This window comes from Pseudonaja textilis, chromosome 7 (assembly GCF_049901715.1).
Source record: "Pseudonaja textilis isolate UNSWEBS1 chromosome 7, rPseTex1.2, whole genome shotgun sequence".
NCBI classification, from domain to species: domain Eukaryota; kingdom Metazoa; phylum Chordata; class Lepidosauria; order Squamata; family Elapidae; genus Pseudonaja; species Pseudonaja textilis.
In genome coordinates this window covers 30,426,319-30,443,287 of record NC_141996.1, presented here as the reverse complement: position 1 = coordinate 30,443,287, position 16,969 = coordinate 30,426,319, and the positions used below count along the sequence as shown (strand labels likewise).

The window sequence follows — 16,969 nt, the reverse complement described above, 5'->3', positions numbered from 1 at the left end:
TACAAGATGTATTATAGAAATTTTGATTGATCTGCATAGGTTACTAGCTTGTTTCTAGCTAAATTAAAATTAACTTGGTTAACAGATTTGCAATTCTTTTGTCATATAAATTTTGCTTTTGCTCTTTTATTATTACAATTCCAATTGGTTTTTCATTGCCCCGCCCATTCTGTTTTACGTCAATGACTTGTTATTGATTGCTGCTTTTAGAATTAATTGAGATATCTGTATATTTCATATTTTATTCTTAAAATTAAATTGGAAGCATTTTTTTAATGAAAGGGATATACACTTTTAAAATCCTTGCATTTACTTTGATCTGGTTTTAATGCAACTACAGAAGAATTTATGTCATTGATACAAGAGTGAATACGTCCTAAAGACATTGTAGTATTTGCTGAGCAACAAAGGATAACCTCAGGTTTCTTAAGAAGCAAAATCCCATAAGGTGCATCCAATGCAATCTTAACTATTCATTGATTTTTTTTCCAGGACTTGAAAAAGAGAAAGAGTTGGAAGGTTTGCTTGTGCCTTCAACTGTTTTCCCTCACATTGTGCCAAAAGAAATTCTACCTACAATTGATTCTGCAATTCCTCTCAGTGTTACATCACCAGCAGCTTCTGTTTTAGCAATAGAGCCTAGCACTGATGAAGGATTACCTACAACTTTTTTAAAAGAAGAAACTCAGCAATCTTCTATAAATAAAGAAAAGGATACTACTGATTATTATGGTTCTGGTTCAGGACAACAGCCACAAGCCAACTTAGAGACCTGGTTGAAAACTGAGGGATCTGGTATGCACGACTATAATGAAACATACTTTACACCAGATTCTCCAAAGGATGATATAAAGGATATACAAGTTGTAACTATTTCCCAATCATCTATTGACACAGAAATCACCTTAGATGAAAGAGTTATGACATCTATTGAAACATACAGCACAATAAAATTAGAGCATTCCACTCAGGAGCATAAAATCATTTCTGAAGTAACAGAAATCTATGACTTAATATTAACAGAACAGTCATCAAAAAATCAGTCACATACAACCATTACAATAAAAGCATTAGAAAAGCCGGAAATAATTTTATCAGCATATTCTACTGTGGAAAGCCCAGTGATCCAATCGCCTGAACTTGAAAAAGAATTGGTTACAAAAGAACTGGAAGTTACAGATCGAGCCTATGAAGTCACAACTTATTATTCCCATGAAATGAACCAGGAAGAAGGAATTGACAGTCATGTAGAATTACCAACCCATGCCCATTCTACTGAAATGGTAGGGATATCTGGGATTACTCCTGAAAATCCCAACAATGTAACTATCCCTGCACGTGCTTTAGTTGTATTCTTTAGCCTTCGAGTTACTAACATGATTTTTTCAGAGGATTTGTTTAACAAAAATTCCCCTGAATATAAAGCCCTGGAGCAAAGATTTCTAGAACTGGTAAGAAATCATTATTATTTTTGCTGGTTACTATTGTTTTTAGAATATGTGATCACTGGAGGAGCATACTTGATTCTGTTTTTAAAGGAGAGTTTATAAAACAGTAACATTTAATTTAATGAAATGCAATGACTAATTTGCACTTTGACTTCCTATGCTCATTTCAGTTCACAGACAATTCACACAGTTATGAAGTAAAAGGAAAAATGCAAACAATCAGATTTATCTTCTTCATATGCAACTTAATATTGTCTATAGCAATTCAATGAACTAAAATTAACTGAAATTACAGACATATTCTTATTTTAATTGTTGTATTAGTTAACTCAAGCTTTGGAATGTGCTTTATTGTTTAGTATCAACATACATTGCCCATCATGTGCATTGTATAACAATGAGTAAAAGGGGTTAGCAGATAAAGGAAAAAGTTTATTCAGCAAAAATTGTTGTATCTATCTGTAGAAACAGATACTAAGTTTGGAATGGTTATGATATTTATAAACAAACATAGCAGCATTGTATGGTTTAATTTTACTTTTTTGCCCACTTTCTTAAAAAAATATGATATTTTGTTCCTTTTGAGGTCTGCTGGTTGATCACTTCCCTTTCCTAGAATATCCTGATCTGTCTTATTTAGAAATAATGGAAAAGTACTTTATATTTGTCACTATATCTGCCACCAGTAAAAATTAATTCATATGCACGATTATAACATTAAATAGCTTTTTCCACAAGTGGCACAGTTATTGATACTACTATTTTAAATATATATATATATATAACCAGGAATATACCTTATTTTTCACTCCATAAGATGCACTTCTCCCCATCCCAAAGTCATGGAGCCAGTCCTTTGGAGAATAGCAGCCAGTCCTTTGGTGAATAGCAGCCAGGCCACCATGGTGGGGTCCTTTTACAGTGCTGAACCCCGCCTCTTCTGTCTTTGTCATTGCCCACCTCTTCTGTCTCTTTTCTGCAGTGCAGGAGTCAATAGGCAGAGTTGGCACATGGGAGAACACCTATATGTGGTCCTCTCAGACTCCGGTTTAGATTTTTTTTTCTCATTTTCCTCCTCTAAATCTAAGTGTGTCTTATGGTCAGATGTGTCTTATGGAACAAAATATATGGTACATACATACATTATCATGTAGAGCTCACGGATTAATCTCACATTGTATTAAGTCAGTGTTTGATGATTTGTTGACCAACCTTTTTTTTGAGCAGCCTGTTTCACACACGATACTAAATAAAAACATAATTTATAATGTACAATCAAGATAAGATAAGTTCATGCATCATATTAAGGCAGATCTAATTAACTCCATTATAGTTTAGAGCAATGGGTTAGAATGAATATAAATATATGAATTATATTTATATTTAATTTATATTTGTTTAATTATATTTCATTTATATATTGTTTTTTCTGCTTTAAAGCTGGTTCCTTATTTACAATCAAACCTAACTGGCTTCCAGAATTTGGAAATTCTGAACTTCAGGAATGGTAGTATTGTGGTCAACAGCCGAATGAAATTTGCACGACCTGTGCCTCGCAATGTCACTAATTCTGTGTACATGATTCTGGAAGATTTTTGCAACACAGCCTATCAGACTATGAACTTGGCTATTGATAAGTACTCTCTTGATGTTGAATCAGGTATTAAAATAATTTTTGTTCCATTAGCTTATTTTCAGTGAGGCAGAAGACTTTTGCCAAACAGACTTTAAGATCACAAGAACAACACAACAGCATTCAAATAACTGAATGCTATCAAAACCCTTTTATCTCACTCCATTTGTATGCAAGTATCATTCCATGTCAATTTTTTTCAGATCTCAGACTTTTCATGATACAAAATAAGATCAGGACTAGAGATAACTGCTGTTGTGCAGATTTTATTCTGTTCCATTTAACAAGAATAAATAATGGCTTGATATACAGAACCAATGTAGCAATGAAGCTTTGATTATTGGTTCTACATCAAAGCATAGGAGAGTCTACTTCTATATATTTGATGCATGGAATCTAGTGACAAAGGAGGCCTTGTTTATAGACCTCTTGTGTGTATCTCAGGGGTATCAAACTCACATTGTCATGTCATCATGGGACACATCGCAACTTTTTTCCTTCATTAAACCAGGGGTGGGCATGGCCAATGCGTGATGTATCCAGCCCATGAGCCATGAGTTTGACACAACTGGTGTACCTTATGAGCCTCTTAGGAGAATGCTGACTAACTTGCATACTTGCCTCCCCCACAGTTTTTTCTCATGTTCCCAATGTTTTAAGTGTGTCAGTTCCCTTGAGGTAATAACTATATTTTAAAGATTGGTTTTTGGTTTTTAAAATTATAAAATTATAATTAATTTCTTAAATCTCATTTTCACTTTGGATAAAGTTTGTCCCAAAATAGAACAGTGGAATATATTTATAAAATATATATCTTTATATATTTTTTAAAAATCTACTTCTACAGGGAAAGTTGTGTACTCTTCTGCTATTTATTCATTTTCTCTCATCATTTTCAGGAGTCCAGGCTGACCCTTGCAAATTCCAGGCATGCAATGAGTTTTCAGAGTGTTTGGTAAACCAGTGGAGTGGAGAAGCTGAGTGTGTTTGTTATCCTGGTTATCTAAGCATTAACGGATTGCCATGTAATAGCATTTGTCTTCTGCAACGTAATTTTTGTCAAAATGATGGCAAATGTGACATAATCCCAGGGCAAGGAGCAATATGTAGGTAAGTGCATAGTCATTCCATTGGCTTTCAAATGAATAAAATCACAGTTATTATACTCTTTTTAATTTTATTGATTTTTATCTCATATTTATTATTTTTATAAATAACTGAAGGTGACAAACAGACCTAATACTCCTTCCTTCTGCTATTTTGGCTATAATAACCCTGTGAGAGGGTTTGAGCTATGAGAGAAAGACTAAACCAAAGTGACTCAGCCAGTTTTCATGCCTGAGGCAGGACTATAACTCACAATTTTCTGATTTCTAATCTGGTGCCTCAACCACTAGCCCAAACTGGCTCTCAATACTTTAGTTATGATTGTATAATTGTATAACATATGAGCAATTGCTCTGTTGTTATCCTGCATTAGCTCAGACTAGCATTTGACATTCTGTCATTTATGGTGATGGTAGAACAAGTAACTCATCACTGTTTTTCTTTTTCTCTATCCTGTTGGCATGAACAAATGATAGATGCCGTGTAGGTGAAAACTGGTGGTATAGAGGAGAGCGCTGTGAAGAGTATGTCTCAGAGCCACTTGTTGTGGGAATTGCAATAGCATCAGTAGCTGTCTTTCTTCTCATAGCCTGTACTGTAACTTTCTTCCTGGCCAGAACCCTTCGAGACCAGAATACAAAAAGTGAAATTGAAGACTCCTTTGTGTAAGTATCAACTGAAAGTTATTTTGTGTTATTTACTCACTGGTGCTGAAGAAACACACAGTACACAGAGCATAAATGTTGCATAAATTTGTGAACCAGTACCTTTTTAAGATCGGATCTTACTGTTCCTCTGGACAAAATTATATAGTATCAAAAGCTTAAAAATAAGTTTGTTTATAAATAGTGGGTTCATAAACGAAGGAGAAAATATATGTCTTCCAGTTGGGCAGCTTTATGTCTCCACTACTGGATATGCTGAAAATCCTGAACAATACTGGGGGCACTGTTTTATTCTTTTTTGCTTTGTTATGAAGTTCTAATTTGTAGAACCCTTTCCAGCACAGATACCGATTATTTATTGCTCAGAATGATAGATAACTCATTTCAGGTGGTGTTTAAAAAACACAGAAGAACTCTGCACTGTACCATGTCCCTGACACTCAAGTCTTTCAGTATTGATGCAACAAGTTTACCAAATGAATTAAAACAGACTTCCATGGGAAATTTATTTATGAGATGGAAAATGGAATGTAGCTCATTCAAATTCAGCTATACTTTGTTTTCAGATTTTCCAGTCAACATATGGAAATTGGGGTGAAGAACAGAAGCATCATTTCTGTTCTCCTCACTCATTTTTTTCTGATTGCCTAGGAATAACTATTGTCAACTGTTTGGGGAAATATTATACTGTACAAACAGTGTCATTTGACACTTGTTCCATTTGTTTTCTTATAGGCAAGGAGATAGTCTTTCATCCATTGAATATGCAGTAAAATACAACCCAATGTATGAAAGTGATACCACTGGATATAGCCACTATTATCGGAGATGTCCACAGCTAACTTCATACAGCTCCACAAGCAATGAGACATCCACTGAATATAGCAGTGAAGAGATCAAACATATTTATGATAACAGAGAATTAAGTAAGGAGGTATGTAACTACTTATCAACTTATATTTGTTTCATTTTTCACTTTGTGCATCCCAAGGATTTAATAATGCTGGTTGAATACATATTTTCTGGTCAAAATGTGGGGTTCAAATTTGATGAAACAATTTTAAAAGGACATCATATAGCATTTTCTATTTTGTGATTTTATATTGAAATAGGTACAGAACACTCCTACTCTGAACCATAGGGCTTTATTTATAGTTGATATAATTTTCCCCCCTACTTTTTCAGGAGATTCAGGACCGAATAAGGATTATAGAACTGTATGCCAAGGATCATCAGTTTGCAGACTTTGTAAAACGACATCAAATGTGACTTAGGTATTTCCCCCCTTCACACAATTTTCTTTATTTGAACCTGCTTATTATGCAGCATGATTGATTCAGAAGAAAGCATGTAAAATGTAATTTTATTTCTTTACATAGTGAAATGAGTATCATTCTGTTTGAAGTTGGTTGGCTACTTTATTAACAACTAAGGCATCCTATTATGTTGTACATATTCTCTGTTGGTCTACTGTGTCAAACTTGCGGAGTCACATTGTCGTCATGTGATGTTTCACTAGGTTTTTCCCATTCATGGAGCTTTGGTGGATATGGCCTGTATGTGACGCATCTGGCCCGTGGGCCGCCAGTTTGACATTCTGGTCTATTGCATGTACTGAAGTTGAATTTCACTGTGGCCTTTTGACGGTTTAAATTTATATTATGCTTCTGGTCTTGTTTCATTTAGTTTCTGTATTATTTATAGAACTGAATTGTCCAAAGCATTTAGGAAAGGGCAGAAAATTAGCAAGTTATATAAAATTAATAATAACAATTTAATAAAGACAAACTATCATCTTTAAATAAACGAAAGCCAAGTGTCTTGTATCTAAATATGAGGCAGTCGCTTCTTCTCTAGTCCAGCGCTAATTTATTATTCTAGAGATAGTTCAGCTTTTCAGTGCTTTGATTATATAGAATTCAGTGCTTTATTGCTCTTGAATTGTAATTGTTAAGAGTAAAAAAGAAATATTCAGTACTTCATATGTGACCATATTACCTGCATCTAATTATTTTCATTCAATTGTTATTCTGTTTTTGCTTAAATGAAACCCTTTACACTTTAGAATGCTTTACATTTTTTAGAATGCGACCTAGTGCATCCTATTAAAAGCCGACAGAAAGCATGGTATAAAAATGGTTGTTGATATCTGTGTTATGATATCATAATCATAAGGCTATGAAATAATGAGATGTAGGTTCAGGTTTTCTTGAGAAGAAACAGGAGGTTTGGGATTTATAGATATCTATGTCTTCTCTAGTGTAGTAGTTCTACCAAAAGATAATGATCAAGGACATTATACAAACAATGCCCAGAGAGTCAAATTATTTGAATTTCTGAAAGACAATTCAAATGTATATAGATGATACAAGGGATACTTATGTCTATTGTATTGTAATTATGAGTTATAAATGGACTTTTAGCCACAAGGAGAAAAAAACCAAAAAAAACCAGGGGAAGGGAAGAGGGCCAAAAAACCAGATCCTGTATGTTGGATTGACAAAAAAGCTGCTAGCAGGAAGATTTTAAATCTCAAGTTGTGTGATACAAATATATTCCAGCAGCTACCAATATTTTAAATTTAAAAATTAACATTTTTGAGAAATGGGCAGCCTGGGGATTTCCCATCACTAAATAACATCTAACCTTAGTCCAAGTGGATTATTTGGACCCCTTTTTTTCAGAATTTGGTCTTGACTGCACTTTTAGATGATTTCTAGCAGGCATGGGGTGATGGTTGTCCATCCATCCTAGCCCTGCTTGATTTCTCAGCGGCCTTTGATACCATCAATCCTGATATCTTTTCTGAATAGGCTCTGGGAATTGGAATAGGTGGCATTGTATTGTGCTGGTTGTCTTTCTTTCTCTGGGGTCAATACCAGTTGGGTGGGGTGAAGGAAAGATCCTGCCTTTGATTGCTACTCTGTGGGGAGCTGAGGGTATGGTTTTCTCTCTTTAATACATGAAGCATTTTGGTGTGCTCAATATAAGGTGGGGAATCATTGGTGTTATATATGCCACTGGTAAATTAAGTGATGCCACTGATGTTTTATTGATGCCTCAAGATGGTGAAAATCTGGATGGGGAACAAAAAGCTTCAATCCTGGAAGGACTGAATTGCTCTGGGTTTTTGGCCCTGCCAATTTTGGGACTCTGCCATCTTTGATACTGGATGGAGTTGCACTGCTCCAATTAGACCCAAAGTGAATATCAGAGAGCAGGTTACCATCATGACTAGAAGGGCCTTTGCCCAGCTTTGTATTATGCACCAATTGTGCCCATTCCTGAATTAGGAAGCTCTGCTCATAATGATTCGTGGACTACTGTATTGTCCTCTGCCCTTGAAGAATATTTAAAAGTTTCAGATGATACAGGATGTGCCACAGAATAGCACATGTTATACCTCTATTTTGTAAGTTGCAGTGATTGCCAGTTTGCTTCTTTGTCCAATTCAAGGTGCTGTTTTTAACCTTTAAAGTCCTTTATAGCATGAGGCTGGATTATTTGAGGGACTACCTCTTTGTGATTACATCCACTTGTTCCATGATGGTTGGCATAAAAAATGTATGTTGCGCCTACGTTCCTGAGGGACTTGATGATTCAAAACCCAAAACCCAGGTAGGTATATTCCAAACAGTGAACCTTCCTCAGGACCCCCCAAGGCACATGCATACCAGGCCAACACTCATCCATTGTTAGATAATGGCCAGATCTACTACATACCAACTTTGCATTCAGAAGCAGCAGCCAAAGATCCATTAAACTGATCCTAATAGTAAATAGTGAGAGCAGGATGTTGGGATTTATCTCCAAGAATATTCCTGGCATTCTTGAGGGCGGGCCATCCTCATGTTTCCTATCATAGCCACTCCTGCTCATCAGTGTACAAATAATGTCCTCCAGTCCTCATAACTGCAGTGTGATCTTCCCCTGGGATCTCTGCCTCAGGCCAACCCATCTTTATTTCCAACCCCATTTACCTATAACAACAATCACCCCAAAATCAATAATATAATAAATATCCAGCTTTAACCACCACTCCTGTATTCAAGGCTAGATAGAATAAGATATCAAACAGACTGTTCAGTTTGCTTATTTACAACTAGCAGTTTCCCCCTTAAAATAGGAATTTGAAAGCTGTCAGAAATAAATCCTATGAATTAGTCCTCTATCTAGGTAACAAATAAATAACTTTCAGTCAATAATCAAAATATGACAACTAGTATTGTGAGCACTGGAAATTGTATACAAATCATTCCAGTGGGTTGTTTCAAGTGCCAATAGTATCTATTTAGTATCTTTGATAGAAATTTATTAAAAGAATTCAGATTAATTTAATATATTGGTCTATAACTAGTATACAAGTTTTGGCTATAATTTAATTCATTCCAAGTTAGTTCTCATGTTAAATACAAATTCAGTTAAATATCTCTTTTATGAAATATGATGAATATTAAAATGCAATATCCTTTAAAAATAAGGCCATTCTTAATTGCCCATTCAGAATGGAGTTATCAAATGATTAATGAAAACCTTTATGATGGCTATTGATTCATCCAATATGTCAAATTGAAGTGACGTGAAAGATACATTTATCTTGAACAAAATACAACTGTATGGTTCATTGTAATATGTTTGGTATTTTAAATATGCATTGCAGAAAATATTTTCAGCTTTATTTATAAGAATTTCTTGGAATAAGAGTTAAGAGATTAATGTTGCATAACTAACCAAAGGGCATTTTCTTTTGTTACCAAATTTCAGTACAATGATTCACAACAGGCTTCATTTAACTTGATACTCTATCCCAGAATGTGGTTTTACGCCCAAACTATACAACATTGAAACAATTTCCAGAAGAATATCCAAGTTATATTCTTCTGGAAATTATTTCAATGTTGTATAGTCTGGCATAAAACTACATTTCGGTATAGAGTATCAAGATAAAGAAAACCTGTTGTGAATCATTGTACTGAAATATGTGGTAACAAAAGAAGATATCTTTTAGTTGGTTATAGAACATAAACATGAATTTTCTTTCAATAGAAAAACAACTGAAACATTACAGTATTTAAAAGACAAGCAGCATAGGAATGAGTTGCTAAACACAATGTCAAAGTGGTGGTGACACTTTTTTTGTAATCCAGTTCTATGCTTTTCTACTTCCATTGTGACTTTATTGACATTATTAGACTAACGTGGGACTTTATATTCATTACTTGACAGTATCCAGTTTATGTTGTTGTCAAATTTTCAATATAATTGTGGATTTCTTTTCCGTGAAGTTTTGTAGTTATTCCAACAACCTAATGTAGTTATTACATTTGCTTTTGTATTCCTTCACTTTTTTATGTTTAGTTTTGTCCAATTCCAATAGTATTGTGTTTTTGAATTTTAAATAATTTTATATGATTTTCAAATTTGAGTGAAATTAGTTTTGTGTTCTCATTTTAACAACACTACTTCTTGCCAGTTCATGATGCCTTCTTATTCTCAGTATTTTGTTCAGTTTCTTGTTTGTGAGACTTGGAACAGATATTCTCATTCCATATTTTTTTTTCACTCTTTGCATTTTTAAATTTAGGCTTTATTGGGGGGGCAGTTTGCATAATTTTTTTCTTTTAGTGCGAGAATCAAGTAGCACTTAATCTGTCATCATGAATTTGTTTGCAACATAGAATCTCACTTTGCTTGACAATATCCATTTGTTTATCATTCATTTAATGCTGTCTTGTGTAGCTATCCCATTCCCATTTCTCACTCTATATTTTCTTTGTACATAATTCTCACTTATTTAAATTATTTAATTTGTATTGTATCTGTGTTCTATTCATCCCTATAATCCTGTACGTTTAATGTATTAAAACTATGCTTTTTATATACATTTCTGTCTTCTGACAAAGATACACTATATCCTTCAACATATATTTGGATTCAGTTTTAATAAAGTTTCCTTTATATCAAATTTTCTCATTTTCCTTCTTTTGATCATGGCACAGTGTTGCCAAGGATTTAAACAATTGATGCTTTATTTTTTTCAGGAAATTGCTTTAAAAGCTGGATTCAGTACAATGGACATAGGAGATAAAACTGAACACTGTTGCTACAGTGATGGCATAGAAGTGGTTGTAAACTTTCTTTTGGTATTTTAAGTGATGTGTATGGATCTTAATGTGCCTGGATTGATTCCATTGTCCTGAATTCTTTTGAATGGAAAAATTAGAAATAACTATTATTATTTGATGTAATTGTCCCAAATTTACAGTCCCATAGCCCATAGTGTTTATTCTGGAATTACGTTCCACAAGTCAGTGTTACTTCATTTTGCATTTATATGAATATACTGTAATATAATAAAGAATATTGATCACTTTCCTCATTTTCCACTAGTGTTATTATTGGTTCCCAAGGTATTTATAGAAATAGAACTAAATATCTGAGGTTATTTTTTTTCTGTCAGTTGGGTGTGCACCAGTTTTCTACATGTGTAATAGAAAAAAATGACCTTAGATAGAACTAAAATATTCTATATACTTAAAAATTTTCTTTAAAAAAGAGTAAATGACAACAATTAAGCTGTCAGTACTTTTGATATAGCTTTTATAAATATACTTTTTTCTTGTTCTTTTTATAACAATTCTATGTTATAATTAAAATTCAAATATTTTATTTATTTGATTCAGTAGATGGATACTATCCAAGTTCAAATTATCTGAAATTACTTTTGTGATTCTTTCCTTTCTTCATCCCCCAAATTTGTACACTTCTAGCCAGAGAGATCACTTGGACCTCTAATAAAAGTGATAAGTCTAGGAGCAGCCAACTCACAACATACCTGATTTTTGTTTTTTCCTGAGACAAGTTCATTTCATTTAAAATGAGTATACTCCTCAATACCCATCTCAGGGAATTATTACTCACAACATTTCTATCTTGTCAGGATTAAATTACAATTAATTAATCTTCCTCTGTTCCAACACCGCATTTAGATACTGATGTTAGAGACATAACTAAGCATGATCAATATACTGATGGCATCTAGTTTCAAAACTCCTAATGTCCATCTTTAGCAAATTCATATCAAGTTTAAATAATATCAAGGATAGAAATTGCTTTGCAGCGCTGCCAGAGGTACACTCACCCAACTTAAACTATCCCTGAAAAAAAGAATAGAATTAATATAGAATATTAATATTAACAAGGAATAGAGTAACATGGTGCTCCCAACTGAAAGAGTACTGAAAGATCCATGCAAGCTTAGTAAAATCAGCCTTTCTTTGTGTCTTTACTGCTGTGCAAGATAATCCAACAGAATGATCAAGCAGCTTGATTCTGTCCCAGAAACAGACCTGACCAAAGCTAACAGTGTTGAAATAATTTTTATCTTTTAAGAACATATATAGCTGTAGAGGCACCACTCTGCCAAGCATATTGTCCCCCAAAGGGATATTTGTGACTGGATAATAGTTGGCAAAAAGCAGGCAGCCCAACTCCATTACACATACAGTAGATGGATTCATCATTTCCCAAACACACCCAATTAGTCCCCCAGGATTATCTCAAATTTGCCAAGATGGACGGAAATCAAGAAAACCTGTTGTAGATCGGATATGTCCAAGAGTACATATCATCAATTCTCATAATCTGAAAGTGATCTCATATTAGATGATGCACTGGTTTTATCAATCAATAACAAATTGACAGCAGCCTTACAACAGCACAAACATTCAATTTTATCCTCAAAAGGCATTGCAAATCTGTCATACCAGGTCTTTGAAAAGTCTGAAATTGTTTTTTGTGGAACAGATGATTTTAAGACCTTCATGTCTCCGAAGAACTCTACTAATTGACTCTTCGAGGATCCAATGGAAACAACAAGGTACATTTGCAATGTACACCGCTACGCAGTAGCATGATTATAAGCATTAATTATATTCATTTAGCTCCTTGGCTGGGGTTACACCGTTTATGTTAAGCAAAACACAAAATCTGAATAAGAATTTTGGCAATCTTAACTATAAATATATATTCAGTGATTAAAAAACTCAATGAGTTTTGTCATGTTCTGGAATAACGTACATATATCATTCTTTCTGTGCTGTATAGTCCAATTTTTGTCTACAATTCCATTAAAATCTCACATCATAACTATATTAGCATAGTCCAGTTCGATTATTTTCATATGTAATTTTTTGTAGAATTCTTCTTGTTTGTCATTCAGAGCATAAATTGCAATCAGGAGTGTTTTCATATTATTGTCCATTATTTCCACCATTAGTATTCTTCCATCATCATTGGTATAGATCAATTTTTCTGGGGTGGTCTCTTTAATATATAAAACCACTCCTCTTTTCTTACATTGTGTCAAGGAAGTAAATATTTTCCCTAATTTTGGCTGTACCAACAATTGTTCATATTGTTTTTTAACATGTACTTCTTGTAGGCAAATTATATCAAATTTTAATTTCTCTAATTTATGAAAGGTTTTCCTTCTTTTAACGGCTGAGTTAAGTCCATTTATATTAATTGTAATCAATTTTTTCTCTTCCATGGTTATATTTTATAGTTAGGTTTAGCAGCTCTTGTAGATCTTAGTTCACGTTGTTCTTTGGCTTCCACCTTTCCACCTACTGCACCTTCTTCTTTTTCAGTCGCCATTTGGCAGTCCTCTTGGAATTCAGTTAGTGAGATCTCTTTTTCTGCCTCTTCCTTTTTCCCTCCAAAAAATTCTGTATAAAATAATTCCGCTTTCTCAATTGAGTCAATTCTATGTCTCTGTTCTTGCCATGTGAACATTAAACCTTCTGGAATCAGCCATCTATAATTCACCTCTTTTTAAAGTAGCATTTTAGTCAGGAATAGGTAATCTCTTCTCATCTCTCTCACTCTTCTGGGTATTTGTTTCAAGACCACAATCTCCTTGTCTTTGTATTTCAATGTTTTCTCTTTTGCCACTTGCAATATTTACGTTTTAATGGCTTTCTTTGTAAATCTAATGTGAACTTCTCTTGGTAAGCTATTTCTAGTCACATATCTTGTGAAAACTCGATAACCTCATCTATTCCATCCATCATCTTCTCTTGAGTTATTTCCAAAGCTTCAGCCAGTATTTCTATCATTATCTCAGCTACGTTTTGTCCTTTTTCTTCCTCTACATTTTGGAATCTAAGATAGAATTCTGATCTATGCATCTCCCATCTCAACGTACCACTTTTATCTTGTTCAACCACCGTTAATCTATTATCAATATCTCCAATCTTCTTGTCTCTTCGTTTATCTTCTTCTTCAATTTTTTGGAATCTCTCATCATACTTCAACATCCTTTGTTGGATGTTCTCCACTTTTTTCATAGGTTTTCCCTGTTCTTTGTTCAATGTTCTCTGTTCTTTGTTTGATGTTCTCTATTCTCTTTTCAATATTCTCTGATCTTGCTTGAATATTTTGAATTCCTTGCATAATCATCTGCAGAGTCACTTTTTCTTGTTCTTTTTCTTGCTTTAACATTGTCTGTATTGAATGTTGTCCTCCAGATGGTGGAGAGCAAGAAGTAAACGTTGAAGAACCAGGAGCTGTAAATTTCCTACTCATTTTAAACAATTCAAAATCTTCAGGTTCTTCTAAACCTTAATCCAATTGTGAAGTAACCAATTATAGTTCAAAATAAAAATAGTAGAAAAAAGAAGCCCAATAATAATAATAAAAGAAAAAAGAAGGGAGGACAAAATTTCTTCAGGTTCTTGTATACCTTAATCCAATCAATAGTTGGATGAAAAAAAAGGCTTAAGAAAAAAAAAAGAAAAAAAGGAAAAGGAAAAATTCTTCAACACCTTAATCCAATTGAAAGGTCTCAAATAGAAAAAAGTACATAGGAATAAACCAGAAAGGTAGATGAAAAAACAAAAATACCAGGAAAGGAAGAAAAAAGGCTTTTAAGGCTTTCCCTTTAAAATAAAAAGCAAATGTAGAGATTGGACTTCCAAAGAAAAAAAGAAAAACAAAGACAAGCTCCAACAAAGCCCAAAACCCATATAGTTATTACAAAAAAAAAGATAAAAAGAAATAGAATATAGCTGGTGAGGAGGGATAGCACAACTTAGGAAAAATAAAAAGGGCACACTGCACTTTGTTTAATTATCCAAGGCTCTTATTATAGCTCTCTTCTCCAAAGGCTTATCACCTTTTCCCCCCCTAAGTTTCAACACCAGACTCCAGCTGTTGATAGAAACCCAGAAGAGCACCTGCAATAATACTCTCCCATGCTCTTTCCCTCTTATCAAATAGCAATGTCCTTGAAAAAGAGTCTCAGTTCTTTCTTTCTCAGCTATGTCTGGTCACAGGGAAATAGAATATTTTAAAGCCTCTAGTTGGCAGTGTTACAAAGTTTCTTTGCTCTCACTTTCCCCCTCCTTTTCTGAGCAGGATATAATAAGAATTAATAAAAAGAAAGAAAAAGATATTTTTTAAAAATGAAATAACTAAAGGAAGCCTCTAGCCAAAAATATCACAAAATCAAAAGGGAGAAGAAAAAAATAGATATAAATGAAAAAAACAGTCCAGTTTCAAAATACAAGATTATATATAGAAAATCCAGCAATGAGGAGGAAAAAAAAACATTACTTTGACATTCCTGTTTAAAATTGCCACTTAATCACTTCTGTCAAAACTTTTACAGATTCTTTCTTTTCCTTAGGGTGTCCTTTCAGATCTTAGAGTAAAAAAAAAAGTTCTCACCAAACTGGCACACTCTCTCTGTTCTTTTCCATTTCAGAGCTGTCCCGACTTCAGCAGCTTTAATGGCTGGCTCTTTGCCGCTGGCAAGAAGAGCTTCTCCCGGATCTACCAGGGACTTTGTGGTATCCCTGGGATCAACAGGATGTGCTCTTCACTTTCACTGTCTCTTCGGGACAGTTTAGATCCGATAGGACCGTCCAGGAACAAAGATATTGGCAGAGATCTCAGACCTCCAAGATCGCATGCCATATCGTCACGACGCTAGCTCTGTCCTCTCAGGTTGCTTCTTTCTTAAAGATGCCAAACCAAACCATCTCTAAAAGTTTAGTATATTTATAATAAGAATGCATCATTCCAGTCTATCTGAACTGAAATATAGGATATAATTGAGTAAATAATAATAGTGAATAAAAATAAAATATAAAGCAATAAGACAGATAAAAACAGGATAAGAAAAAAGATAAAATCAACAGGAAAATGTAATGCAACATATTAATCTAAAGTAAAATGAGCAGGCATGTAGAAAAGATCAAAACCTGTTAACATATTACTTCTGACACTAAATTTCCAGAATTTCAATTGTCAGCAAATACACATACACACACATAGATTCATATATACATTACATATACTTGCATACACATTTTCTTGATGGTATTTTCAACAAATTATAAGATTAATATGGATTAATATGAAATATTATAAGATATTATATAGGGATTAACTAATTATAAAGAATAGGTACTATTAGATGCTGCAAATTCCAGGGATTAATATTAGTGTACAGACTCTTTTTTCTTCAAATTACTGGCTCAGATCCACTTATGCCAATACAGTGTCTACAGCTGTTTATCGATTAATTAAAAACACAAGACTGGAGGTAAGAGTTGTAAACTGAAGGCACTTTTTCATCCAGTTTAGAATGGTTAGATAGCTATAACAGCATTATGTATGTCAAGTTTAAACAGTTCAAAATTCTAGGAGAGATTTTCATTAATTGCATGTTTGTTGTTCTGGAGAACAATTATTCAATATATTTTCCCAATCTCAACAGATATTTTCCATTAAAGAAAAATAGTGATCTAGAGGTCTATAGATCTTTGATCCTTGTTTCAGTTTAGCATTGTTAATGCTGTCATTATCTGTATTTACTTTATTCTCCAATTGATTTGAAGGATACTCTAATTGGATAGTTTATTGATATTTGTTTTTCAGAAGAACTACACATAGGCACATAATTTGACAGTGGCCTTGAAACTGAATAATGCAAGCTGTAAATCTGATTAATTACCATTAAGGTTGGGTTGGGTTAAAAGGGCAAGGGGTCAGAGGTGAATAATCATATCCTAGTTTCTGTATGCAGGTTGATGTATATGTACCCATAT

General features: G+C 33.7%; 1 protein-coding gene across 4 annotated transcripts in view; it reads left to right on the top strand.

Moving 5' to 3' along the window:
• Positions 1-16,969, top strand: part of IMPG2 (interphotoreceptor matrix proteoglycan 2) — a 72,560-nt gene that overhangs the window by 38,991 nt on the left and 16,600 nt on the right. Inside the window, exons 13-19 of one of the 4 annotated variants that reach the window (XM_087937351.1) lie at positions 493-1,451; positions 2,889-3,108; positions 3,981-4,191; positions 4,665-4,853; positions 5,589-5,787; positions 6,039-6,127; positions 10,895-11,224. In XM_087937351.1, coding sequence (XP_087793477.1) covers positions 493-1,451; positions 2,889-3,108; positions 3,981-4,191; positions 4,665-4,853; positions 5,589-5,787; positions 6,039-6,122 — 1,862 coding nt within the window. In that variant the 3' untranslated portion in view covers positions 6,123-6,127; positions 10,895-11,224. Of the gene's footprint in view, positions 1-492; positions 1,452-2,888; positions 3,109-3,980; positions 4,192-4,664; positions 4,854-5,588; positions 5,788-6,038; positions 8,851-10,894; positions 11,225-16,969 lie in introns of those variants that run through there. The other 3 variants (XM_087937352.1, XM_087937350.1, XM_087937353.1) reach the window with 3 other exon arrangements.